The following is a 27,141-nucleotide window of genomic DNA, read 5'->3' on the forward strand; positions in this document are numbered from 1 at the left end:
AGCCTGTTATAAGTATTGCTTTAACTGCACTATAGTTTTAACAAAGTGACTATTTTTCATCTCAGAATCCAGAAAAATAGCCGCATATTCTGACAGTAGAAGGTTGGTGTCTTGATTAAGGACAATGTGGCTCGACGTGCCTGTTACTAAATTTTGTACACCTCTATTTGAAAGATAAACTATGCAGGATTTTTCTAAAAAAAAAAAACAACAACAATATATAGACTCATACAAAAGTAGTCCCTCTCACCAGAAATGTGTGGTTGTGTATTTATCTGCAGAGACTCTGCTCTCTGCCTGTATTTTCTTTTCTTTTTTTTCTTATTTTGCTATGTTTGAAACGTCTCTGGGCAGAGCGTGCAGGTGAGGTCAGGACTTTATTAAAAGGGTAGCGATCGTAGGCACACTTCCAAGATGAGGCTACGGAAATCACAGACACAGGGCTGAAAAACACAAATATAGCAAAGCAAAATGCCTAAAATGATACTATTTACAAACATACCGTTTATGCAGTCACACTAGAGCATCCTCAAACTTTTTTTATCTCGATTGTCCAAATACACTCCCTTGTAAGAGTATAGTACTTCCTTAGTGACATATTCAGCTATCTGGTGTGCAAAAACTTCCTACTTTTTTAATATCACTGTTTTTTTAATAATATAAAGTACCTGCAAATATTGCAAATGTACAAATTCTTCACAGATTGATTCACAGCACAGCTATTTGTAGCCCAAATTTGAATATAAGATGCCCTGAGAGACTGCCACAGAGAGCTCACAGATGTCAAGGCAGAGCACACAAATGGGATCTATAACTACAGGAGACATTTGAATTTCATCAAACCCCCATGCAAGTGTTTGCCGCCAAATGCTGAGATACCAAGTGGTATGTGCAACTTTTCCGTATAATAGAACAGAACTGTCTTGACTGTCTGCCAGCCAGATAGTTATTTTTCACTCTATTAACGCCTGGGGCCTCCACTCTATCCACACTGGCCCTGTCCTATGGAGAAACATCCTTCCTGTCCACCTCCGAGGCTCTTCTACCATATGTTGCGTGTGGTGGGAGGTTTGTGTTTGTGTGAGAGAGATCTATAAGGTTACAAGACAGGTGCCTTTGTTTGTGTGTGGGTGATGAGCTGGCATGGGACACAGAGGATATGCGTCTGACAATTCTCTCCTTTTCACTTTTTTAGTTTTTTTTTAGTTAACTCTTGTGTTATATAAGGGATGCAACAGCAGGGAAAAAGTTTCCTTACTGTAAAATAGGCTACATTACATTACTGTCATTACTGCTGCTTTATTTGTTGGACTTTTCCTGCTGTGCGTGTGTTGGTTATGTGTGCTATATTTTCTTTATTTTGGCCTTTAAAGAAAAAGAGAGTGCAGGTTGTGTGTGGACAATTACTAATTGGGGTTATGTGGAGCAATTCAGCAATTACAGTTTCAATATATTTCTGCTCTCAAAGTATCCCTTATACGATCCTCATTTCCGCAGAATCCCATCCTCCTATTCATGGAATACAACAAAATCAATATGTTGTGCATTTGAACTCTTGTTGCATTTGATCCGCTTGTTGCAACTGCAGGTCAGAGGGGAAATGAAACAAGCTTGGCTGAAAAAGATGCTCTGCCCTCATGTTTCCTGTTCCGCTGATGGCTTTCGCGCTGTGAATGCCGCATACTGTACACAGAGAGAAGGTGCTTTCATCTGAGAATACGCACTCTTCTAATAAGCATCACGGCCATTTGTGCCTTGATGCGAATGCTCATTTGTAAATGTATTTCTGCTAAGTAGTTTAGGTAATTATCCCTATTAACAATAATCAGTTAGAGTAGAGTTCAGAGGAACGTAATTATCACATAATTAGCTGCACTTAATAATTATGCCTTTTTCATGTGCAAATCCCGTGAATCACATGTTGAATATGGATTTAAATTGTGTGATGGTGAAAACACAAACCTACAGGCTCAGCTTAAATGTCACAGTTAAACAGGGGTGTTGTGTTTTGGCACTAGTGAAATTGCTCACAGCCCAGGATGTGGCACACATTGTAATATTAAGAAAACAACATCACTCTGAATCAAAGGGCAAAAAAACGCATCCGCTACTTCATGGCGAGCCTGTAAGCTTCAGGCATACAATTCAAGTGATGCTCACACTTGGCATACAGTGTTTCACACTATCTATACTGCATTTTCAATGCACTCCTCTGTCTTGTTCTCCTCACTCTTTTCCTCCACCTAGCTGCTGGTGCTCTAAATAGATTTTAATCAGCAAGCCTGCATGCCAATACTCTGATCATGCTACTTCAGAACAGATTCATTAGGATATAATCATGTGTGCGCTCCACATTCACTGCTGCCGACAGCATTCTGCAACTCAGAGCGATGACCAATTACATATTAGTGGTTGCCCACAAACACACAGTTCAAGGCAGTGTTTTCTGCCCGTGATGTTGGATGCCCAGGATCATTGAATGTTATCGTAGACAGTATAAATATCATTATTGTCAACACTGAGTTCAAACGTTTGCTGCTTTACAGCACCAAATGATGCATTTGGTGCTTGCTTGGTGCTAACATATCATCATTGGTCGTCTTGGCTCAGTTCAGCTGAATGTTTGTGTACTTGGCAAATGTCAGTAAGCTATGAGATTAGTATGCTGCTGGCTGTTTTTCTCAGAATACTTTGAGCTTTGCTGTGGTGCCTGTTTAGAAGAACAGGCTAGAAAACAGTAAGATACAGTTCATTATAGGCATTAATTTGTGCAGGGTTTTTTATTGCTTTCCCACATATCTGCTTGTGGGCGATGTCATGGTGCCTGCTGGTATGGCTGCCAAGCTTAGCTCTTATGGTGCTGCTATCAACCCATGCCCAGTGTTTTGGTCGTTTTTTTCTCAGGAAATATACTGAGATGTTTCATGCTGTTGGTTTTGACAGCAGCAAATGTTCTCTACTTAAATGAGCGCTGGATAGTTTGGAGGTGTTCATGTTTCTTGGCATTCTTTGGTAAACTTCCTCTTTGCCTGGCTTGGTAAATATGGGGTAATATTTGCACATTGGCTTTAAGATCCTTTGACATATCTCTTGTGTAATTGGCTGCAAGGAAAACACAACATGTTTAGGTAACCACATTCATATTTTCTTCACACACTTCTTGTCGGCATTAGTGAAGCATTACTTTGTGACAGCTTGCTCTGCTGTGTACATATCATAAATTCAATCTAAACAGCTGAGCTCTTGTTGAACTCTGAATTAACTGCTGGACTGTGATCACACTCAATGAACTCACGGCCATCTGCTGTTTATCAATGCTGCTTTTTATAGAGGAGATTTTGCCTGATCCAAGCCAAGACTCTCGAGCTTGTAATGAGAATAAGTGAAGAAATTATCTTCTGTGAAGCTGATGTCGCTCGGCATTATGCTGCTTATCAGGTGGAGCTACAGTATCCTCTTCAGTTCAGTAGATGAGTGCTTCAGAAAACTGTTTTAAATAATGTACCTCCTTTGATTTTGATTTTTTTTCACCCAAGTGCTTCCTGACCAATGCAAAACATTTTTTGGCAGAAAATAAAATGCCAGAGGTACATTACAGCGCTGGGCCATCAGTGTCAGATTTTCTACACAACAACCTTGTAACTGAGAAACATTTAAATGCGACATTTTAAATGCGTAGAATCCATCACATCCATCAAGGCAAACCAATTTTTGTCATTAAAACATTACACTAACTGTGTGTTTTTGATAAGTTGCACTTTCAATTTAGTGATATAATTATTTTAGGTGTTATGCAAGACTGATATTTCTTAAATTTACATTTGAAAAATCTCACATACCCCCTGCACACTAGATATATATATATTTCCCTTGGTGGTACATTGATGGGGCCACACAGTGGTCAGCTCCCAGTCCAAGCATATGAGGAGTCTGGGACGGCTTGATCCCTGCACGGTGAGCTCAGCTACGTATCCGCTTCTGTTTTTCCTCCCAGCCGTGCATTAGGGGGAATGAGGCAGTAATTATCTTGAGGATTGTGTTGAGTTCTGTCTCCTTTCATCATGAAGGAAAACCCTATCTGTAAAAGCTTTCAAACAAGTCATAGCTGAATCTGCTGTATCGCTGATGCACAAGAATAGGGGAAGAATAATTTGGGATTTTGTTGAGTGTTATCTGCTGTGGAACTGCCTCCAGCTCAGTGTTAAAACCAAGAGCTGCTGGCTGACTTCAACAGGGCAAAGCACTGCATCGCCACACCAGTTAAATACAGAGAAGCACTGGCCGAACCACTGGAGGAGTGTGTAGCTCAAGGACACTCTGACATGTGGACTAGTCCCTAGTGAGACTAGTCAAACTAATGAGGAAGTTCAGCTCTGTCCTGGGGTGCTCTTTGGTTCGTATGTGGGGTTGAAAGAGTGATGACCAAACTATCTATTATGTGCAACACCTGCCACCCACTGCGTAGAATCATAAGTGCTTCTGGCAGCTCCTTCGGTGCCAGGATGCTCCACCTACAGTATAAGAAGAGACACCTCCTTCCTGCTGTTATTGGACTCTACAACCAGCCTCACCCTCAAGCAGACCATAATTACATCATGAATTATCAGACAACTTTGTGTTTTAAGCTGCATTTAGCTTTTTGCTCTCAGTTTGTCTGTAGACATCTGGTGTTGTTCTCTGCCTCACGTAACATTATCATCATCTGCTGTTAACTGCAGACAGGACAGCTGCTATTCAACAATAAAAGCTGCTTTGCCTTCTACCTTATACAAGTGCAGTTTGGAGGTGTTGCAGTAAACAAGTACAACTCTGTTGCATCGCGTTTTGACTTATGTATCATGTTCTACTTTTGTATATATCACTGTGCTTTCTTCTTGTGTACATTACACCCTATTACTGTGTTTTTACTCTTTTTTTCTGTAGTTGCTGGTTAATTTCCTTAGCGTAGCATGGCTTGGCTCTTGACTGACCTGGTCCACTATTGTCTTCACCACTTTAGACTTCATTACACTACAATACATCAAGGTTTTGCAGTTAATTTACGGTGGAATAATTTGTCCTATGTACTGTTTTGGTATATCTGAATCACATAGGCCGCAGCCTGAGTGAAGTTGAGACAGGGTGAGCAATAGGCGATGTCTGCAGTGAGCATTTTTCAAGAAAATGCATATTCAAATGAGTAAAAGTAATTATTTAGAATAACATTTGAACAAAATGTTATTTAATGAGTTTGTATCATCTGAGAGAATTTGGCTGATTACTCACTAAAAAGAAAGGGGGTTCCTCAAGAAACTGAAATTCACCATCTGGGAACCGTTATCATCTATTGCACATATACAAAACAATCAAACCTTTAATCCATCTGCACGCTATCCGCCCGTCAAAAGCCAACAACAACCCACAACAAGCAGAAAGAATGGATGAATCCTAAATATCAGACAAAGATAAAGGGGAACAAATGTTCTTGTTCTTACCTGAGTGCACCCGGTGCTAAACTCATCTCTCTCCTTCATTAGGATGAAAGACTTTTGGAGCCAACTGCTGATGGAGCTACCTAAGGCCAAGGAGGTGTAATTAACATAGAGCAGTGTTTGGGCATGTGTTATTCTCCCCCTGTAGGCCCAGCCCAAAAAGCGAGGTGTCGCCTTGCATTACAAACCATGCATATTGTTAAGGCAGCCTGAAGCGCTGCCACCCAGAAAGGCTACATTTTGGAGCCTCTCTATCTTCACTAAAAGCCTCAAGCCACCCAGATGGTCCACAGCATTTACTTCAGATACAAAGGTTAATCACAGCGTCTATCTGCTAATTAGAAAAACAAATTGTATTAAGTGGCAGGGTGAATATTAAATACATGCTCATCATTTCTTCACTGGGATGATTTTTTAAAAGGCGCAGTTGTTGCACATTACTGTGAGCTTTGTAATCGAATAAAACCACCAAGCTCTAGTTTTTATTTTTACTTAATTTAGTGAAAGACCCTTTATTTGTATTTATCTAAATTTGACTGTATGGGAATTATGTTTATAACATCAAACAATTCATTTTCTCTTTACATGTCAGTCTGGTACCAAATGGCTGTACAACATAAAGATACTGTCCTAACAACACAAGACACAGACACAGACAGTAGAAATAACTGTTAAGAGAAATAAAGGTTCTAAGTGGGACCTACATGTGCTATCGCTACTGTGAACTGTGGTGTGATTTACAGGTGTTTTTTGTGTTATTCCGAGTTTTTTCCTTGTAGTACAAATCCCCTATGTAATACTCATTTGAACTGTGAAGGAGAGGCATTGGCTCTGATATGATAGGGGAGCTCATTCCCAAATGTTTTTTTAAGTGTGTGACAAAGATCTTTGACCATAGCTATTATTAAAAGCTAGTGCGGGGTTAAGTGCTTGCAAAATGTCTCTGCTAATGCACTCCTGTCTTGTTGAGCTGTGTCCTGGTAATAGATAACAGAGTGAGAAGGAAATAATTTCAGAGCTGGAAATAGAGCTTGATGGCCAAATAATTTGTGTAATTATAGAAAGTCACGCCATTGCCCTCCGGTAGGGCCAACATGGCAGTACAAGAAGGATGTCAGATGTAAATCTGCTAAGGCCTTTGGTTCATTGACGTCCTTGGTGGTGAGAGATGTAATTGAAAGACAGTAGGAGAGAGAGAGAGTACCATCCGTCAGCCAACTCAGAGGCCAAAGATTGAAAGTAATTTTAGAGAAGTTATGTCGTGCCTCTCGAGGCATAGACTGTTTGTCATAGACTGTAGAAAAATAATGGCCGTGGCTACCATGATGTCACCCATTGGTTTGTGGACTCCCATTTTCAAGCCCAATGTTCAGCATTTTGACTGTCGCCATGTTGGATTGTTGGAGCCATTAGTGACCATATTTGGATGTGATGGTTGAGCTGTAGAGGAGCGAGGGGTGGATCTAAGTCAAAGACTGTGGTGCAGTGTCAAATACTCGAGATCAGTCTTGGTCTTGAGATCATCATTGAAGGCTTCCATCTTGTCTTAGACTGGAACGCATTTTCAATCTGTTTTGTCTCAGTTTCAGACAAAGAGGACTCATGATTTTATTTCAAAAACAATCAAGACCCCAACTGCGAGGATATCATTTAATTTTTTGTGACTGTTGAATAAAGACGGTTAAGTTGATTTCAGCCCTTCAATGTTTGTTTGTATTTGTTTGTGCATAGAAAACAAAGAAAAATTCCACACCTAAAATTTGTCTCTACAGTGACCTTTGATGATTTGATCAAGACATTTCTCCTGGTGCACTTACACACACAAACATATATACAATATGGCAATAACAGAGGTTATGAGGAGGAATCTTCATTTGTTTTCTGTGGGTGTTTTTATTGGAATGTGGTTCTAACAATTTGAGGAGTGCCTATGGTTTGCATGTTCCAAGTTATTGTAAGTGTGTCATGCAGTGTGGGACTCACACCGGTCTGGTCTTGGTCTTGACTCAGTCTCGCCCTGCCTTGGTCTTGGTGTTGACTTAGTCTCAACCCCTCAGCATCTTTGTCATGTCTCCATCTCGATACACTCTGGTCTTGGTCATGCCTTGGTCCACAATATTGTGGTGACACTTAGCCCGTCACCTAAAACAGCCACACCCTTTAATATACTGTACATAACTATGCCTAACTGTGCAGGATTATCCGGAAGAACGACAAGTAGAGTCATACAGAAGTAATCCCTCTTAGTCGTGACTTACGACTCACTAGAGGTGTGGGGTGGTGTATTTATCTGCAGAGACTCTGCCCGCTGCCTGTACTTTATAATTTTCTTCTTATTTTCTATGTTCAGGATGTTTATGGGCTTGTACCCCCACAGCACTCAGGTGAGGCTGAGGCTTGGGAAGCAAGGCGAAACGTCAAATGAGAGTGAATCTGGGATTGGCTTTCACTTTCACTTTCCCGAACAGTAATGACAACCTTGCATAGTATTTCTTTTATAACATTCAGACATTTGAGTTATATAAAAATTTACCCCTTGTACAGTTGTCATGAATGTTAAAATTAGTTGTAAAGACCAAAACTTTTTTTGTGTACCAGGCTGTAATCATTTTATTTCTGCTGTAAAGTTGGGCTTTGGGGGTTGATGTGCTTCTGGGGCCAGACTAAAAGGCCATTAGAGGAACTGCAATTTTGGCACTTCCATGTTGGCTTCGTTTTTCAGACCCCAAGGTTACAACTTGGTGTTAGTGTGATACTGATAACATGCCAAACTGATAGCTCATTGAACATAACAGTTTCAACCGTCTTATACAATTGAGACAAAATATATTGCTGTGGCACATTTTAATGTAGTACAATAATAATATGCTGTAGATAAATACCAAATATGGGTGGGTTTTTGTGTGTGCCACGAAAATTTAAACAAGCTTGCTGCTTTATTTCAACCACAGTAAGAGAGTTAGTCGCTAAGTGTGTCAAATTCCACAGAATAACATCTTTTGATATTTCAAGTTGCATTTAAAATACCATGAGTGCTTTGATCCCGTTTTTTCCTGATGGCAGAGTCGTGCTCCCCTCAGGAGATCATCTATGTTATCCCCCCAGTCTTAAATCATCAAGAAGTGTGAAGGGATCAGTGTGTCAGCAGGGCTTAAGAGCAGATGACAAACTCCTCGGCACAGAGTCTCGTGCTGCTCAAATGTTGGTTTTTGTGGATTGTGTTGTTGTGATGTAGGTTTTCCAAATTAACGGGTGGTTTAACCATTCGTTGGCTTGTCGGTGCAGTGTGTTGGTAATTTTGACAGCCACACATTTTTGTAGACCTTGTGGCTGCATTTTATCTCATCTCCTCTCATCTAAATCATTTACAGTAGCTTTGTTATCAATTCTCAGCAATAACAAGGGTTCTTCTTGCGGCAGTATCTCTTTTCCTAGCACAAATAGGTGTCTAACTCACACAGGCAGTCACCCTAATGGCTGCATTATATGTTGGCACATTCTCAACTTTTCATTTCATGAGTATATTTGAGAGGTCATCATCACATGGGAACAGATCCCACTGGGTTTCTCAGAAGAGCCATTGTTTTCTAACTCATCCATGGGCCTGCTGACAGTAATAGCGCAGTCTATTTGAAGTTGTAGTCACACTATGACAGTTAGAGAGATTTATAGAAGAGAGTGCTCCTCTTTAAGGCTTCCTGTCCCATTTTCTCTCTGTTTACAATAATAATGTGCCATCTCTGCAGGAGGGCCTGTTGGCGCTTCACGTGTCCTTTTGTATTTGTGTTTATTTGTGTGTTTGTGTGCACATGCGTCACTGTGCAGGCACCTACACTGTTTGTGTGTGTGTGTACCCATGTGCATGGGGTTTTCATCAAGTTTTTGCAGGTGTGTTTGTTTGTTTTTGTTTTGTTTGTTTTTTTGGATGGAAGCCATTACCATTATCCCATACAGCAAATGAGAAAGTTTAACAATAATGCAGTTTATTTTACATGCCATGCATGTTGCAATCTCAGTGCAGTTTTGTGGTTTTCTATAAACCAGGGTCTTGAAATTTAGTCATCATTAACTGTTTCCTCTAAGCCAGAAATAAACATGAGATTAACCTGATTCTAAGCTGAAAATAAAAAGAGTGACTGTTCTGGCATCCACGGGGCTTTGCAGTACATAGATGCATGCTCCAGCTAATACCATTTGTCACTGTATGAGCCATACTGCGTTCTGTGAGTCCAGTAAATATCCAGATCAAAGGTCTCTTATGTTTACAGCAAATGTTAGTACTATCTTGGGTCGGGGGATTTTATTTGAATGTCCCTTTTACTGTGGAAAAATAAATCATGACGGCCTGAACTGGTGTCTTGTCAACAGCATAACAGTTACTTTTAGTAACCTTGTTTAGATACAGAGCACACAGCCTCTCTGAGCATATGCTCATTCGCGCCAGCTTCCCTCTCACCATCTCCAGACAAATTAATTTCTCAGAGTTGCCTTCAGCTGCAGGTCTGGCCATTGCACAGCTGTTGCAACCAACTGCAGCACTTTAAAACTCTCCCAACACTATGAATCATTCAGTTTGGCAAAATATCCAGCACCGCTAGATTCACTGCAGATGATGAAGTACTTAATCATCCTTTACCCTCATTAATGAAACACAGAGCAGAATGCAGTATTTTCTAAAATCCTCAAATTTAAGCAAAACTATGCATTTCTGTCACTGCAGGCAAAATCTAAACTAATGATCATATCATTGTTCTTCTCTCCCCTGCCCAACTTCTGGCTTGTCATGCACTGCTAATATGGACATCCACGCAGGCTCAGGTCAGTGCCGTTCATTCTGTACTTATACTCTGCTGTAGCTAATGAAGACAAAATGCATGCCAGATCTGTCCAAGTCACACATACTCCTGTGACCCCTTTGGTCAAGAGGAAGAACAATAGTTTTATTGGAGAGTGCTACATGGATGGAAATCATTAATGTGGAGTGCATTTGGATGATATTCCAACTGCTTTTTAACTGGAGGGACCGACATTTTCTAAAGGACTTCATTATATGATCTTATATTATATGAATAGTCGATAAAGCTTTTGAGAGTGTGCTCAAAGAGATTGAGCCGGGTAATATCATTCTTGCATTTCCTATCCACCCAAAAATATATTTGATTTCAGGAGTGTCTAAAAGAGAACAAAAGAGCAGAATATAGAGATTGATTGAGATTGCCCATATAACCAGTGAGAGAATCTGGTCTCTACTGGCTGATTCTAATTGATAGCCTTTTCCTCTTTCCTCTTTGTGAATGTGTGTGACCTAAGATGTGCTCGGGAGCAAATCCAGCATTTTTCTGCTCCATCTGTGTATCGCAGTGCACCAGCTTTAACCTGCCAAGAAATTATTAAATATCTATCTGACACCTTATGTGTTCTGGCACTGTAACCAAATTTGATATGTGCGACGGTCACATGATTTCTCACTGAACAAATGGTGTTAGCGCCCAATAAATAGTGTATATGTGTGACTACAAAGTCTTTTGTTTTTTGCTGGTGATGACAATTAGCTGTTAAGCTGAAATTGTGTTTCTACAGTAGTAGTGGAGAAAGTGGGAGCAGAGCAGTTGCCAGTTTACCCAGCAGGGGCATCTGCAGGGACAGATGGGAGATGATGAGGGTGTGTAATAGGCATCTGTGTGGCCCGTAGGGGAGGGAATACTCAACACTCATTCCCTCTCTATAGCCTGCACACACACACACACACACACACACACACCTACACACACACACGCTTACAGACACCCATTACAGCTTGTCATAGCTTTTTCCACAAATTGTCCTCTAGAGTATACCTTTTACTGTGGCAGACTGTTACATAGATTGAGAGTAAACATGTGTTTACAGGAGCATTGCGCTGGCTGTTCCCTTGGTTATACAGACATGCCAGAGTCACTGGTTGAGTGGGGAGAAGTGAATAGGCTCAACATCCAGCCAATTACATCCGCAGCTGAAGGGCCTATTGCCATGGTCATTGTCGTTTTACACACCGCATGCTGTTCTCTCCATATCATGGTTTGATTTCAGTGTAAATAATTATACCTTCGTGTCCTTTTCTACAGGGATGACATTTTAAGTGCCCATCAGTTTATTCAGAGCCCCGCTGTGGGGAAAGTTTAGAGATTGAACTTTCCTTTTAATTTCTGATAAGATCTGTTCCTGTGCTCGTACTCTGAATGTAGAAAATGAAAGGGGCGTCATCCTGATATCAAACTCCAACTTTTTTGGCAACACCTAAACAATTCTTCTCTTAAGTGGGAGTAGTATAGACATCAAAATGTCACAGGGAGGAAGTATGCATAGCCATAAATTAATAAGAGCTTGATGTTAAAAATAAATGTAAAAGTTGACAATTTCAGCTCCTAGGTTAAGGCAAGAAATTATACCTGAAAGCGCAAAGTGTTTTTTCTCTTGTTAAATTAACCAAAGAAAAACCCATAAGGAATACTGGTTTTAGCTAAGAGAAATCTAATTAGTGTACAACAGTGTGAAAAGTGAGTGTCCCTAATATCTTCTACATTACCTCCAAGTGTATGCACCAGCTCTATATATGTAGCATGCTTGCGTGTATGTGTGTGTGAGCTGATTTGTATGCGTGTCTGTTTTTCCACGTTACACAGTCCGCTGCTTTTGTTAATCCCTCCATGTGTGTCCCTTTCCTTGTGTGTGTGTGTGTGTGTGTGTGTGTGTGTGTGTGTGTGTTTGCACGTGCACGCGTGCAGGTGTACGAGGCCGTACCGTGCCACAGTGACTGCAGCCAATACGAGTGGAGGATCGAGCCCTGGTCCATTTGTACCATCAATACTGTGGATGACCTGCCAGCCTGCGGGGAGGGAGTCCAAAGCCGCAAGATCAGGTCAGTGAACGGGTTAGGCTTGGCAGACTGCTAGCCTGGCACTGCAACACACGCCGGGAGGGGTAGACTGGCAGCGTTCCTGTAGCTGGCACTCGCGCTGGTCCTGACACTTGCAATGCCAAGGGAAAACAAACAGTCAAAACAAACTACTGGTTCCTAATGAGAGTTGTTAGATTTTTTTGCAGTGCCTTTTTAGTGGTACTTAAAATAGCCACAGAGGAAAGCAGTGAAGTGTTGACCTTCTCTGCAGGCAGCAAGTACAGGTTTTGGTAGGAGATTATGCCCCATCGGAAATTGGAAAGGCCAACAGTGTTGTTGTGTCAGAAGCAACTTAATTGGTCTTGTTTTGTAGAAGCCTACCTCTGAGTGTGAGTCACAGCCACAGATTTAAAACTGGTCCTAGTAAACCACCCAGCTGCTGAAAGGAGCAGAAATCTGTCTGTGCAGATTTGCAGAGATCGTCTTTCCAAGAGTTAAGATTTCATATACCTTTCTCCATTTTGGAAATTTGTATACATTTCTAAACTTTTCTAGGTTTCTAGGTTTGTTACAAGCTTTGACAGTACACTCAAGAGTAAAAGTCTGCTGAGAACATGTTTGTTAAGAACTCTTTATATTAATTTAAAGATATATTATTTTTTCCTGATTGGCATTGTCACAATACTGAAATGTCTAACTTTGGGCATTCGATTATATTTTTATATTAAAAGATAAATATAACGATGATAATAATGATGATTTTTCTTGACTTGGTTAGCAGCGGAGAACAGCAGAATGACTGTAGTAAACAATGACACTGGTTTATCAATACTGTGATAATGAGTATTGAAACCTTTTCAATTATTCCCAATCAATATGTATCTATAAAACGTTTGATACATATTGATCGATGACTTTTTCTACTCCTCATGCTTGTCCTTGTCCTTCTCACCCCTTCATAAATGGCAATTTCTTAAACTTAGAGTTTTCTGCTTAACTGGAGATTGGCCTTCATATTGGAGGAAAAGGAATAAAAGAAGCCAACACTGATATTGTCCCGAATTAATCAAACGAAAATGTAGGTCCCCAGTGTCAAGGTCCTCCCCTTTTGCTGCAGGATGGTAATGTTACTTTCACTTGGTATTGAATGTAGACATATATACAGTCCTTCACACAGTTGCAAGAGGTTCCTCTCCAAAAATAACTGGGTCATTTGAAGTCATTTGAACAAATGTTCACGTACTGGAAACAGTAAATAGACTTTTTGGACTCACATTTCAATTTTATACAGCTAAATGTTTTGAGAACCCAGACACATGGAACAAATTGTAGAGACCTGGCAGAAATAAATGAGTTGCAAAATCTTACCTCAGAGAAAAAAAAAAGAGCGAAATCTATTTTTAGTCCCAAACTTAGAAATGTGTTCCGCAACTCAAAAAAGGATCCAGTAAGTAGTGCCCCAGAGACTAGTTACAGTGTCTGCTGCTCTGCTAGGTGTGTGAAGAGGGGAACGAGTGCGGGGAACAGCAGTGTGGAGGACAGTCTGTGTGATCAGGAGGAAATGCCACCCAGAGCCCAGGTCTGCTTTCTGGCCTGTCCCAACGACTGCGTCGTGGCACCCTGGGGACCTTGGAGCAACTGCCCTCTGGTAAGACGCAATAATCTTGTGTTGACAGGTCGTGTGCCAACAGGGATCATTTATTGTTATTATCAGAAACATGTTGATTATCGTCAGCATATGAGCGACATTTGGTTATAATGGCCAGATAAGCCATCAGCAATGAGAAATATTGAACGCAGCCTTTTCAGGGGGTTTTGTCAGAAATTTGAACATTTAATTTAACATTTGTGACATCTCTCTGTTTATTTTGAATACTGTTAGAACAATATACTATTAGAGTATGCATATAATTCACATACTGACAGTTTTACATTACTGTCCAATATTTTAGGATTAGAACCTAAAAAAAAAAAGCATGACGTATGGATTAACATTTTCTTTGTTTTTATTTACAAAAGCAATTTATTGAATTAAAAGTTTTAATAAAAAGTATGCTTACTTTACTCCTCTCTAAAATCTTGTTCATTTCCTATAAAATGAAAGTGTTTTGGCTGCTGGTCAGAAGTTAGAAAATTCCAAACGTCAGTTTGGACTGTGGTTAATTCATGATTTACATTGTAATGATTTTTGACTCTTCTTAGACTTAATCCCCATTTCCTCACTTATTTTAAAGATTGAAAGATTTATCAATTAAAAATTATGAACAGCTGCAGTACTATTAAGATACACATCAGTATCTCCCGAATACATTTTTTTCTTTTCTTTTTTTTTACATTGAGACGAAGTGGTGACTTACTGTAAATTTAAAGGTCAGAAACAACACATTCACACTCTAATTACACATCAGGGAAGTGTTCATAATAATTTATTGGGGAAGTGTTTAATAAGTAGTAATTAAAGTTCACGTTCTAATGAGCTCTTTTGTACATCCACCCAGCTGCTTTGTAACCTTGTGTGGTTTGAAATCACACTTTACACAACAATGTTTGGTGCTGCAAATTAAATTGAGTCTACTAATGTGCCTCCATTTCCCAATGCCCTCAGTCTTAAACTATGTAGCATATGTTCCCCCGTGTCTCTAGCCACAGGCTACTGGTCACCAGGCTATGTAGCCGTGTTATATGTTTCCTGTCAAACATAGCAGTTCAGCGGGCTGGAACATTGGAGTCAGAGAGGTGGTGGGGGTGGTGGCGGGAAAAAGAGATAGAGAGATTACTTACTTAGTTTTCACACAGACATTTCTGTCTCATTCAATCTTTTAATCTGCGAGTTTTGGCAGCAATGTAGCATCAGTGAAAAGCAGCCGTCTTATGAATTTGGTGATATGATGATGCTAAAACTGTTAACTTGAAAGCCAATTAAACTGTAATAGTCATATAAACTGTTACGGGTGATTTGTTTCTACAGTTAAATCAACCCTGAAACATTTAACACATGTAGCACAACAGAGTGTGTGGACATGGTGGTGTTTGTACTTGTGTGTTTGTTCATCTGCCCAAATGACCAACTTCAGAGGTAGGCAGGGCTCGTAAACAATAATTCAGTGTGGTTTAGACTGAAACAATATAGCTGCGACAATTGATTTTCGGACAATAAGAAGCAGAGAAACCCATGCTGTGGAAAGATGTAGAAGATAAATTTGAGATGTGAGACTTTACACATATTTCAATAATAATGAAACAATAAAAATGATAGAATAAATTATTTTACAAGATTTTTCAAAATGGAAAAGAAACTACATGTTGCCATAAACGTAGCCTTTTATGTACCAATGTCCACAGATGTCCACCTGAAATGACTCTACACACTGTGGCCTGCGTGAATGCCATGAACTGCCAATTGCAAGCATTTCCATCATGAACGAAGTCTCTGTACGTTATACATAAAAGGTTTACCTGTGCATTTAAGCTATTTTGCAGTCAGTGCTAAAAGCAAATGTCAACTACAAAATACCACTGTTATTAGGAAAACATTTGCAAAACACCACAACCAACTTGATAAAGTAGGGTATGAACCAACCATGTTTTCATATAGAAAGCCCATAATTATTCTTGATTGCTCTATCTCCATTCTCCTCCCTGACAATAATGCCTCACCCTCACTTGTCTTCACTTCTTCCTCAGTGGTACATAATGCTCCAAGACACTGACGAGACATGGAGATCTTGAAAAGATGCAACTTAACTTAAAGTCCTCCTCCACTCAAAATGTGTTTTTATTCTGTTTATGTCCCCTAAAATGAAAGACCTTGGGCCAATCCCAATTATCTTCCCTCAACCTTACCCCTTGGTTTCAACTGCACTCGCCAGTTAGATTCCCCTCCATGACGAAGGGGTAGTGTTGAGGAGTAGGGAATTTTACCTACGAATTGGGACGCCACTTCATGCAAATTAGCATAACAGACGTGTTCACCTACATCACGCGTTGACGTTGGCTTCTTGCACGGAAAACTGTCAGCTACATCGTGAATTAGCAATTTTCAAGCATTCATATTCTAACTCTACATTCACAGATAACAGTGCATATGCAGAAACATCACACATTCCGACATATTTTGGAATTTGTCCAGCTTATTTGCGAAAGTAGTACTTACAATTGTGCGATGGCTTTCTCATGGAGGCTGCCATCTTCCTGGAAAACTCGCCTGGCTGGATAGTTTCGTAATGCATCCTGGGAAATTCAATCTTCCCCTCAGTTGAGATGGGTTCGTAAGTGTGCATCGCACGGCCCTTCAAATTAAGTGGGGATTTTAAGGGCCCCTCTAGTGAAGGGGGCAATGTCTTTGCACCTCCCTAAAATCTGAGATTCAAACATATGCTGGGCAACTAGATTACTATTACTAATACAAAAGCCAATCACTGTCTAATAGGGGACGGGGGAACGGACTTTACAGAGCCCTGGCAAAGAAACCTGAAACCTCCAGCACAGAGCAGACATGTCAGTACAGAGAGCAGAGTTTTTGTTATAGCATGGTGAAAGTTTTGACAGTAGACATGGTAGAGAGTGCAATTTTTTTTATGTAAACCAGATCCTGGAGCTTCCATCCACTGTCTACCAAAAACCCCATTGTATGAGATGTTTTTGTGTGTTTCATAACCACTGATGCAGTGTTAGTCAATGTCAGTTAGCCTATAAGCTAACAAACAACACAAATGAAAGATGCTAACTACACTTAGCACTCGGATACATCTGCTAGATGCCAATTTTGGTTCACAAGAGACTTTCCTCTAACGCTGATGCATCTTGATACACACTGCAGCATGAGAGAAAGCCAAAGCAAACTTACCGCAAGCAAATTAGTCAATGAGAGAGAAAGAGGAGAGTTTTGTTAACTAATATGTGGGAAAACCATGTTTAACAAAATACTAGTATTAGCACAAGTACTTTAAAACATGTCCAGAGAGGGATTTAATTTTCCTTCGTAAATGGATAGTGTTAGTGAAAACAGGGATACTCAGTGTAAAATATGCTAGTCCATTGTATTTGTAGATAGCTATATAGCCCAGGGCCATTCCTGTACTCAGCTGGAATGAGGATGCTGTGGAGTGTTTGCAGGTTTTTGATGAGATCAGCGATGCTGTGGGGTCCAAGGGTGGTACGGTGATGAAGGAAAGCATCCTGGTTAATAACACCATGATGGTTCCATACACTGTCCACATACGTTCAGAGTGGCATTATGGCCAATGAAGTTCCTTCCCCATAGCCTTGTTTTAGCTTTACTGTGTCAATAAAAATGCAATTATAGGGGAATGTATTTAGCTCCGAGACCCTGTAAAACAGTAACAAATCACATTGTATCAAGGATAAACCCAGAGCAGTCTTTATGGTGAAGCACAAACACTGCATTAAAGTTTTGTGTTTACATCACGAATCCAAAGTTCACTGACTCTCTCTTGTAACAGTAGCACCCCAGAAATGTTTCACTGGGGTGGCCAGAGAGGACCAATTCAAAAGTTGCTGGACAAATTCTGAAAGAAGAAACGCTTCACACATTTGTGCCCTGACGCAAATTTTAATCATATTCAAGAATACGTGTATTCATACGCTGTTTCCTTGAGCTCAGCTTAGGGTGGATTTTAGTTTAATGTGAAATGGTCTGGATGAGGATCAACACTTTCCAGTTAGAGGCCATACTGTAGCTCCCTGTGGAGAAAAAAAGGTAATTGTCTCCTCCAGGTTGGGTTTTGCTTTTCCAAGTGAAGGAGACTACCTCATAAGGAGAGGATGAGGCACAAGACAAACAAGCCAACCAATGCATCCACTGATCTGCGCTCTGTTCCTGAAGAGCTACTTCATATTTGTTGCTCAGGTTCTTTAGGGTTTAGAATTGCCAGCTTCCCAAGTTGTTCATTTTGCACACCCTGTTACAAATTGTTTTCATGCAACTTGTGAGTACTCTGCAGATTTTCTACCAGTCAGTGCAAACCAACTTGTTTAAACTCAGGTCAGGATTGCAGGATTGTTTACGGATATGGATAATGAACAACTGGCAAAGAATCCCCAAACTGTGTGACAGAGAGTGAAAATGTGAGGCATTATATTCAATATATATTTGCGTAATGTAACTGTACTTTAATTTATAACCCGTGGTAACTTAGCTTGCAGACAAATGAGCAGACTTAATTTACTGATTTTGTGAACTTAGCAGGTTTTAAAGGTTGAGTCACTCTGCAGTGATAAAGGTGGCGTGAAAATTATCTTGAACCTGGACCCAATCTGTCAACAACCAAAGGCACAAGTGAGCCTGCAGATTGCAGGATCATATGTATGTTGCATACAAATACATCATGTGCATGGTTGTGTGACAGTTGGTGTGAAAACATGAAGGGCACAATGACTGCAGCTGATTCATGAGGCTCACACGGAGATCCCTCATTAGGAGGTGACAGTGATTGAGGTGCATGGTGTGACACATCAGGAGCAGAGGGACGAATGCTGCTCAACACACAGACCTTTATCAGTAGAATATGCCTTCTTACCTCAAAGCTGAAAGTTCCTCCACACACTACATTTTCACACATCCTTTTCTCCTCGGATTATAGATTTTCACTCCCATGTAGTGTGACTTGGGAGAATTGCACATTCTCATGTTATCACACTATCCCTAATCTTGGTAAATGTTGCACTCTTACAGTTTTCATAATTGGTCCCTCAGTTATTAACACATTCGTCTTCATCTGCCTTCGACTGCTCTGTGTATAAGTCAACACTATAGTATATTCAGGTTTCTGTCTGGATTAGTCAGACCTCCAGCCTGGAAACACAGCATTTATAGCACACTGACGGCAGCAGGAATCGTATATTTGTCAAAGAATGTTGAATTCTATTCAAACAGGTATCTTAGTTCTTCCCAGTGCCTCAGGTGGGGGATATAAGAGGATGTACATACAGATTTGTGTCAGTGAATTTGCATTGCCTTTAATGTAAAAGCTCAGCCTGTCCACACCAAAATATAAACACAGTGTTTGTTTTTTAAAGAGAATCACACAGAAACCACTGCACTTTGACATCAAAAAATGTTACCTAGAGCTTCAGTACATAATTCTAGGATACTTGGTCATACTTGTAAGATGCTATTGAGATTTTACATCATAGTTATCAGATAATGTGTCAGCGAAAAATATCACTTGTTTTTTGTACTTTCAAAATGCAGAAATGGGTTACTGTAGATGAGAAACAGCACTAACAAGTAATAAATTATTTATAAATTAAAACAAATATTGGAGAGCAACTTTACTAAGACTATGATTCCAAACCCATGATGATGACACACATTAAAACTGGAGTAAAAATCAACACTTCCAGGTTATTGGCCAATGACACCAGGTTACCTCAGTGAAGCTATAGTGGCCAGAACATAAAACAAAAGATTATTATGAAAAGAGTTGTGATGATGAGGTTTAGCTGGCAAAAGAGGCATCATGAAGCTTCTTTACTTTTAGTATTGATATTGGATTCAGCATAAACAACTTTTTGAGTGGTTTGTAAATGCCTTTAGTTTCCTCCTGGCAGATAAGGCTCAAAGTATGAGCAGACAGGCTTCATTCATAAAATTACAAAACCATTTTGCTTTATTTCTAACATCTCCAACTTCAAGTTCTATTTTCACCTGAATGTATTAAAATATAAATTTTTTCGATGTTTCTCACACATAATTTCCAAAGTCTCTTTCCTAACTCAAAAAAATCCTTTTTCCAATAAGATATAATCTCTCCATGGCTTTACAAGTATAAGCAGTATTATTTGATCTGTGTAGCAACACAAAAGATATTTTAAGCTCATGGATAGCAGTTATTCAGTGGCATTTTAAAATAATTGATGGCTTTTTTCTGTTTTTTTTTTTTTTTTTTTTTTTTTTTTTTGGTAATCTGCTTTCTCAGAAAAGTGAAAAACAAATCCTCTTGACATCAGTGATTGAATTTAATTACACAATATGATTTTAACAGGGTTCAAGAGGGTGATGAAAGTTATTTCGCTGACAGTCACTGCTTTTATATCATTGAAATATCTTCTTCAAAACAAGAAAAGGATTTTGGAAGAGCAACAACTGCAGCTTGTAGTTTTAACATAAAGTGTTTGAAGTCAGGTTGCTATGTGCTGTGCTCTTTGTGTTGATAGCACCAAAGTGACGAGAAGAGAAGGGGCTCAACTTGAATTTATTGTTTGATTTATTTTTCTTTCATTAAATGTTAAGATTTGATGTTTTGTACCAAATTTAGCTACTGCATGTTAGCTACTGTCCTTGAGACTTTATATCTGCAAAATATTACATTTGCTGATTTTCTCCTGTTCTAATAACGACCAGTGGTGACATACCCAGACCCACATTTCAAAATCCATGTGACATGTTTCAAAACCATCTTGTGCAGCTGGGCTATCATTCAGATATTGGATGGATTCAATTTAACACGCGATTTAAATCACACACAAACAAATGTTTTTGTCATAGAAAGAATTCATTTTAAACCCTTGTACAAGAATGTGCAGAGTAATGGATTACTGCAGTCTGTTGGGTGTACACCTATGACTTAATTCTATTGTATTTGAAGTTCCACAAAGTTACATTATTTCTGCACAAATTAGCACTAATTTCTACTTTAGGTTGCATGTATAATGACTCAAAGCATGCTTACAATTTAACCATAATGTGTTAGTCAATAAATAAAATGCAGAAGACAGCTTTCAGTTTCTTTCGCAGCTTTCAGTTTCTTTCGCTGAAGGACCATTGAATCCAACCGGCTTCATCCCATACCCCTCAAATCTAAAAATAAACCTGCACCCTTGACAATGACTTTTTTTTTTTCTTTGGTTGATGCTGTCATTGTTGTGCAGCAATGTGACCAAGGCACAGCGAGGAACAGAAGCAGACACGTCCTCCGCCTCCCAGCCTCGGAGAATTCGGCCTGTCCAGAGCCGGTCCAGTCAGAGCCCTGCGTCCTCAACAGCACCTGCTTTTCCTACCAGTACAAAGCCTCAGGTAGGATGATCTGCACGTCACGTCTGAGATGAGTTCAGACAGGGCAGCTTGCAGTCGCTGACAGTATAGATTTTTTATTCCCTATGCGAAATGTATTGTGCTGAACGAATGGGAAGCAAGGTGTGTGCTTGGCTGAGTTTGCTTGTATGAGACAATGTGGATAAAAGTAGAGTTTCCCAAAATAAAAAATCATGAGTTTAGTACAATGTTGCTGGTCAGAACTGACAGTTGTCCTGCTGGAGACTAATGTACAGATATGTTGCTCTGTGTGTGTGTGTGTGTGTGTGTGTGTGTTGCAGACTGGAGTACATGCCAGCTGAGTGAAAATGCCATCTGCGGTCAGGGTTCACGGTTGCGTCTCGTGGACTGTATTCGCAGCGATGGCAAGATTGTGGAGCTGCAGAAGTGCAAAGAGGTAATCTCTGTGTAGTCAGACCTTCAGCTCTGATAATGGCCTACCACAGTTTAAATTTTTGACTATACAGTTACAGTCATAGAAAAATCATGTATTGACAGTCGAACAGTTATTGTGTAAATATGTTTTCACTGTGGACAGGGAGATATAAGCAGGCATCTAGTTCCATTGTATTCCAGAGAAGGTAGACATCTTTAATACTCAACAACTCACATCAATTGATAGATTGATAAAAAGCACTACAGGTATGAGGGAATATATATATATTTTTGATTGTGGGGTGAACTGTCCCTTTAAAAGAAAACATGTCCAATTTCCTAACACCTTATGTTTCACTAAGCAGTTTGCCACCAAGCCAAACACAACGTAAGTTTATCCCCCGACTTAATCATGCAAAGATAGACGGTGGTCTCGAAGATGTAACAAGTTACTGTGAATTCAATAACAACATTTGCTGCAACATTTCCCACTGGTGAGCTGCAAACTGCAGCAAATCAGTCTTGTTGCACAACCTGCTGTCAAAGTCTGGTATATCCAGGATCGTATTACACTCGGAGTGAAGGGAGTTTTATAGGGAGGCTGTGATGTTGTTGCCCTTATGTTTAGAATAATGTACATTAACAATGTGATTTCCTGTCATAGAAATTGTAGCTCGCTAACATTTGAAAGTAAGGTTAATGGTAAAATTGTCATGCCAACTGTCCTGAAATGAACTGCAGCTTGTTGAAGATATGGAAATCTGGGTGCTCCTTTTTTCTTGTTAGTGAAAATAATTAGCTAGCCTTCCTCACAGTTCCGCTCTTGTTTTCTACAGTCTGGTCTCATCAACAAGTGGAAACTGTCGGAGAGCTGCGTGGTCGACTGTCCTGTCAGCTGTATACTGTCTGAATGGTCACCGTGGGCGGAATGCTCGCACACCTGCGGTAACCAAGGTAAACAAATGAGCAAACAAACTTAACTCACACCAATGGGAACACCATTCTGATAAACAGACACAGAGACGGCCACATGTGCAGCGCCTCATTATTCCTTCCACTCAGGCATTCACCAAGATGTTGAATTGCGCATGAATACATTTAAATGCATTAAAATATTTACGACTATGTGTAATCCAAAGCCTTATTATGCAGGGAAACAGTAGCTGAGTTTTTTTCTTTTTTCAATAATGTATATATATTAATATCCCCGCTTATCATTCTGTATGAAGCACAGTTTTGTTAATTAACACCTGCAACTTTGCTTTATGAGGTTAGATTTTAAGGACAGCAGGTTTATTTAAACTAAATTTCATATAGCTCACCTTAATGGACCTCATAAAGTATTTAGAGTTCCTAAATAAAATATATACCATCCTCTGCATGATTTCAAAAAATGCAATTAGTAATCACAAACCTGTGGCATGCCCGTCATCACTTTGACAAAGCCATGCCATAACCTCATGCGATATACAGAAGTTAATGATGTAACCTGGATGCATACATTGTTTCTCAGGCCTCCCAAAGCCAATCTCCCAGAGAGAAAGCTTGTTATTCTCTTAATTAGGGAAACTCAACAGTATCTTCTTAAGTTCATTAATTTTAATTTGTCGTTGGCTATCCATCTCCTCGCAGTTAACCCCTCATTCCAATAAGCTCACACTTAGACAGGCTTTCATCTGGGGATTTAAACTCAAGTCTCTGTCTCTGTCACTGTTCGCTGTGACTCTGTTTCTGCCACTCTCGCTGTTCATTCTCACACATTGTGAAACACATCTGTCAGCCTTGATGAGGGATTTGCGTCGTATCTGTGTCAGACGACGCAGGGATCTTGTTCTGTCAGGATGCCGTGGGAGCACTAATGTTTTGGTTTGATTTTTGAGATGGCAGAGCTGAACGTCCTTTTGCTGTGTCTGCCTGGGGCCCACGGAGCTCAGCATCTCCCCTGGCATAACACAAACACACAGCTTCTGTCTTAACTCGATGGCTGATGGAGGCCACGCCGTCACTGAGCCCCACAGGGCCCAGACACTGAGCTGTTACAACATATCAAACCCACTCTGTGGCCAGTCCTTCTTACAGTTTCTATTTGCCAAACTTTTCCCTTCACCCATTATTAATGGCTCACTTGAACACAGCACTTATGCGTATGAAACTATTACATCTCAGCATAAAGTGGCACCTGGCATGGTTAAGCCTCCTTTCACCTCTTCATGAATGATCATCATTCATTCCAGCCACTTGATTTTTTAACTGTTATCTTATGATGTATGATGTTTGTGTAATGATGCATTGATTTCTCTTGCTCTTGTGCACATGTAGTTCAGTCCTGTGAATCCCACGGTGTTCTATTCTTTATTCACCGAGTTTGTCATGTTATATTAAGTGGCCCTGAATGTCACTATGTTTGAGATTCATACATGAAAAGGCAAAAAGAGTTTTCAGCTTGACCATCAAAGCTCCATACATGCAGTTTGTAGATGTACTTGGGCTGTCTGCCTTGATGTTTTGCAGCTCAGTCTGTGCGCACCAGGAGAATCCTGCAGGAGGCTCATGAGGAGGGTCAGCCCTGTCCCAGCCAGCTCACCCAAACCAAGCCATGTCCCATAAGGCCTTGCTATACATGGCTGCTGAGTGACTGGTCCCCATGCACTGTAGAGGTATGACCTGCTCTGTGAATGCCTGATTGGAGGATACAATTTTCTACCTCCACATGATGTCAAATAAATACTTCTGCAATGACTGTCCTTTTACCTAAGTTATGGTGAGGAAACATCTGTTTGTAAATCATACAATAATCATATTTGTGTGCGTGTTTGTGTAGGATGCAGATTGTGGTGAGGGGTTTCGGAGAAGGAGCCTGTCATGTGTCATCCATCGGGGCGGCTGGCCTGAGTCTCCTCCTCAGCCAGTGGACAAAGAGCTTTGTGGAGACAAACTGAGGCAGCAGATCCAACAGGAAATGAAGCAGCCCTGCTTCGTCCCCTGCCCAGGTAAGGCTGCACTCAAATATACTGGATTAACATCTTTGCTTTTCATGTGTATTGACATCCAGCATTATGAAGTGTTATTATTTATGTAATTGCATGAAATACACAGTATGATTTAATTTTGTAATCATCTTAAATAGAGCAAATTCATGCCAGCATTAAATATTTATTACTGTAGTCATTTTGGATTCATAATGCCAATAATTATTTGGCCTGGGCTACTTGGTTTATAATCAATAATCTTGTTTTAGAAGGCAAACTCATTTGCTGGAATCTGCCAATACACTGTCCCCTCTCCCAAGTGGCTGACATTTTGTTCTGCCGAATAATGATTGTAAAATCAATAAAAGTCATAGGTTAACTAATGACCCTTTTAGCTGTACATTAGCTGGTCGAACACGTCCAATAACAACTTGGGAAAAAAAGACACAGTGTCCACTTGGCCAGAAGAAAGTTCATGTTTTTTTGTTATTACAGTACCAAAGAACATCAATGCTGCAAAAGTCAATACTGAGTAACTAAAAGAGAGACAGAAATGACAATCAATTACCTGACAGCGCTATTGATATCTTACACTTCATTATGTAAAAACCCAGAAATACATGAGGAGTAAAAAATCATCCTGTGCTAACTGAAACGATTTTAACAATTAACAGCCGTGGAAATTCTGCATGCGGAGAGCTTGTGTGCCAGTGCAACAGCGGTAATACAACAGAGTGCAACTAGATTGAAGTAAGAACAGCTTTGGTTACATTTATTGTTTATTTATTGCTATTGCAAAAGCAGTATATGATGATAATGTAAGATAACAAAACAAAATGAGATGTATTCTTTCTTAGCCCAAATCTCCTTTTGCATCAAAATGATAATTAATTAAGAATGATCATCTTATTAGATGATGGCAACACATCATTATGCAGCACCAAGTGTAGGCACAGCAATGTAGGCTGGCAGTAAAATGGGCGTTGGCACCCAGAGATACAAGACTTACAAGTAAGAGCTACTTGGAAATGATGAGCTGCATGTGTTGTCCCTCTGCAAGCCAAATGAGCTACTGAAGTTATGAACCTCATCACAATTAACACAACTTAACTTGAGACCTGTAAGATGAAAAGCAAATCATGTTTACTGTGGATTCCTGTATAGAAATATGTAGGGAGACAATTGGCCCATCATCTTTGAAATAAGGAGATTTGCCAATTTGCTGTTGATTATGGCAATTATATATCCGTCATGAAAGCTGGAGATGTGTTATAGCCTATATTTTGTAAAAACTGCATGGAAATAAAGCTGGGTGGTGAATACTGAGAAATACTGAAACATTCTAGAAATGTGAAATGCTACAATAGTTCACGTAATTTAACACTAAGCCCTGTATGATATCCTATGATATACTTTACCTATAGGTTCTTACTTAAACCAGATCTGTGACTGAGCTCAACATACAGAGGTGTGGACTCACGTAATACGACTTGGGCTTGAGTCAGACTCGAATTTGATTACTTTAGACCCGACTTGAAAAATCAAAAAAGACTTAAAACTCGATTTGGACTTTAACACAACTGACTTGTTTTTATGAATAAGTCACACTTGTTTTAACAACTTTGTTTTACCGTATTCATTCCAAAAGCACTGATGATTTTTTGTGAATTCATATATTATTACTCTGTTGTTAAAATGGCATTAAATTTGGTGAAGAGCACATTAGGACTTGTTTAGGACACAAAACTGAGACTTGACTCAGGACTTGTCAATTATGACTTGGGACTTGACTCTGGACTTATCACTCTTGACTTAGGACTTGCCTGCTGACCAGAGTTGGATATAACGCGTTACAAAGTAAGCCTTAGAGTACTTTGATTACTTTTTGCAGTAACAAGTAACCTAACACGTTAGTTTGCTGTTTGAGTAATCAAATACTTAAGTACATTTTCAAACAAGCCATCAGTTACTTCTGTTACTTTTAGAACGCTGGTCCTTCAGCTCCGAAACAGCAACTGCTGTCAGTTGGTTCTAATAACGGAGATAAGGTTAAACCTATCAGTCTGAAAGAAGCCACGGAGCTTGTGGCTGCTACATGGTCGGAGAAATGCTGCCGTTGTCTACGGTGGAGTCTAAATAGGTGGAGTAGAACTCGCTGACAGACATGTTTCAGACTCAGGACTTGCATTATGCCTGGTACACACTACTTAAGGAGGTCTTTCCTTTAGTTAACACTCATATATTAGATATGATCATTATATCCTTATTAACAGGCTATGTACCACAGTCTTTTAAGGTAGCTGTAATTAAACCTCTACTAAAAAAGCCCACCCTGGATCCAGAGGTGTTAGCCAACTATAGACCAATATCTAATCTTCCCTTTATGTCAAAGAT

General features: G+C 39.9%; 1 protein-coding gene across 1 annotated transcript in view; it reads left to right on the plus strand.

The window, feature by feature from the left end:
• thsd7ba (thrombospondin, type I, domain containing 7Ba) overlaps window positions 1-27,141 on the plus strand; it is a 243,726-nt gene that overhangs the window by 201,519 nt on the left and 15,066 nt on the right. Inside the window, exons 17-23 of the mRNA XM_050049373.1 lie at window positions 12,236-12,369; window positions 13,843-13,996; window positions 21,241-21,385; window positions 21,685-21,800; window positions 22,615-22,732; window positions 24,290-24,435; window positions 24,600-24,768. Of these exons, the coding sequence (XP_049905330.1) occupies window positions 12,236-12,369; window positions 13,843-13,996; window positions 21,241-21,385; window positions 21,685-21,800; window positions 22,615-22,732; window positions 24,290-24,435; window positions 24,600-24,768 (982 nt within the window). The remainder of the gene's footprint in view (window positions 1-12,235; window positions 12,370-13,842; window positions 13,997-21,240; window positions 21,386-21,684; window positions 21,801-22,614; window positions 22,733-24,289; window positions 24,436-24,599; window positions 24,769-27,141) is intronic.

Source organism: Epinephelus moara, chromosome 7, assembly GCF_006386435.1.
Source record: "Epinephelus moara isolate mb chromosome 7, YSFRI_EMoa_1.0, whole genome shotgun sequence".
Taxonomy (NCBI): Eukaryota; Metazoa; Chordata; class Actinopteri; order Perciformes; family Serranidae; genus Epinephelus; species Epinephelus moara.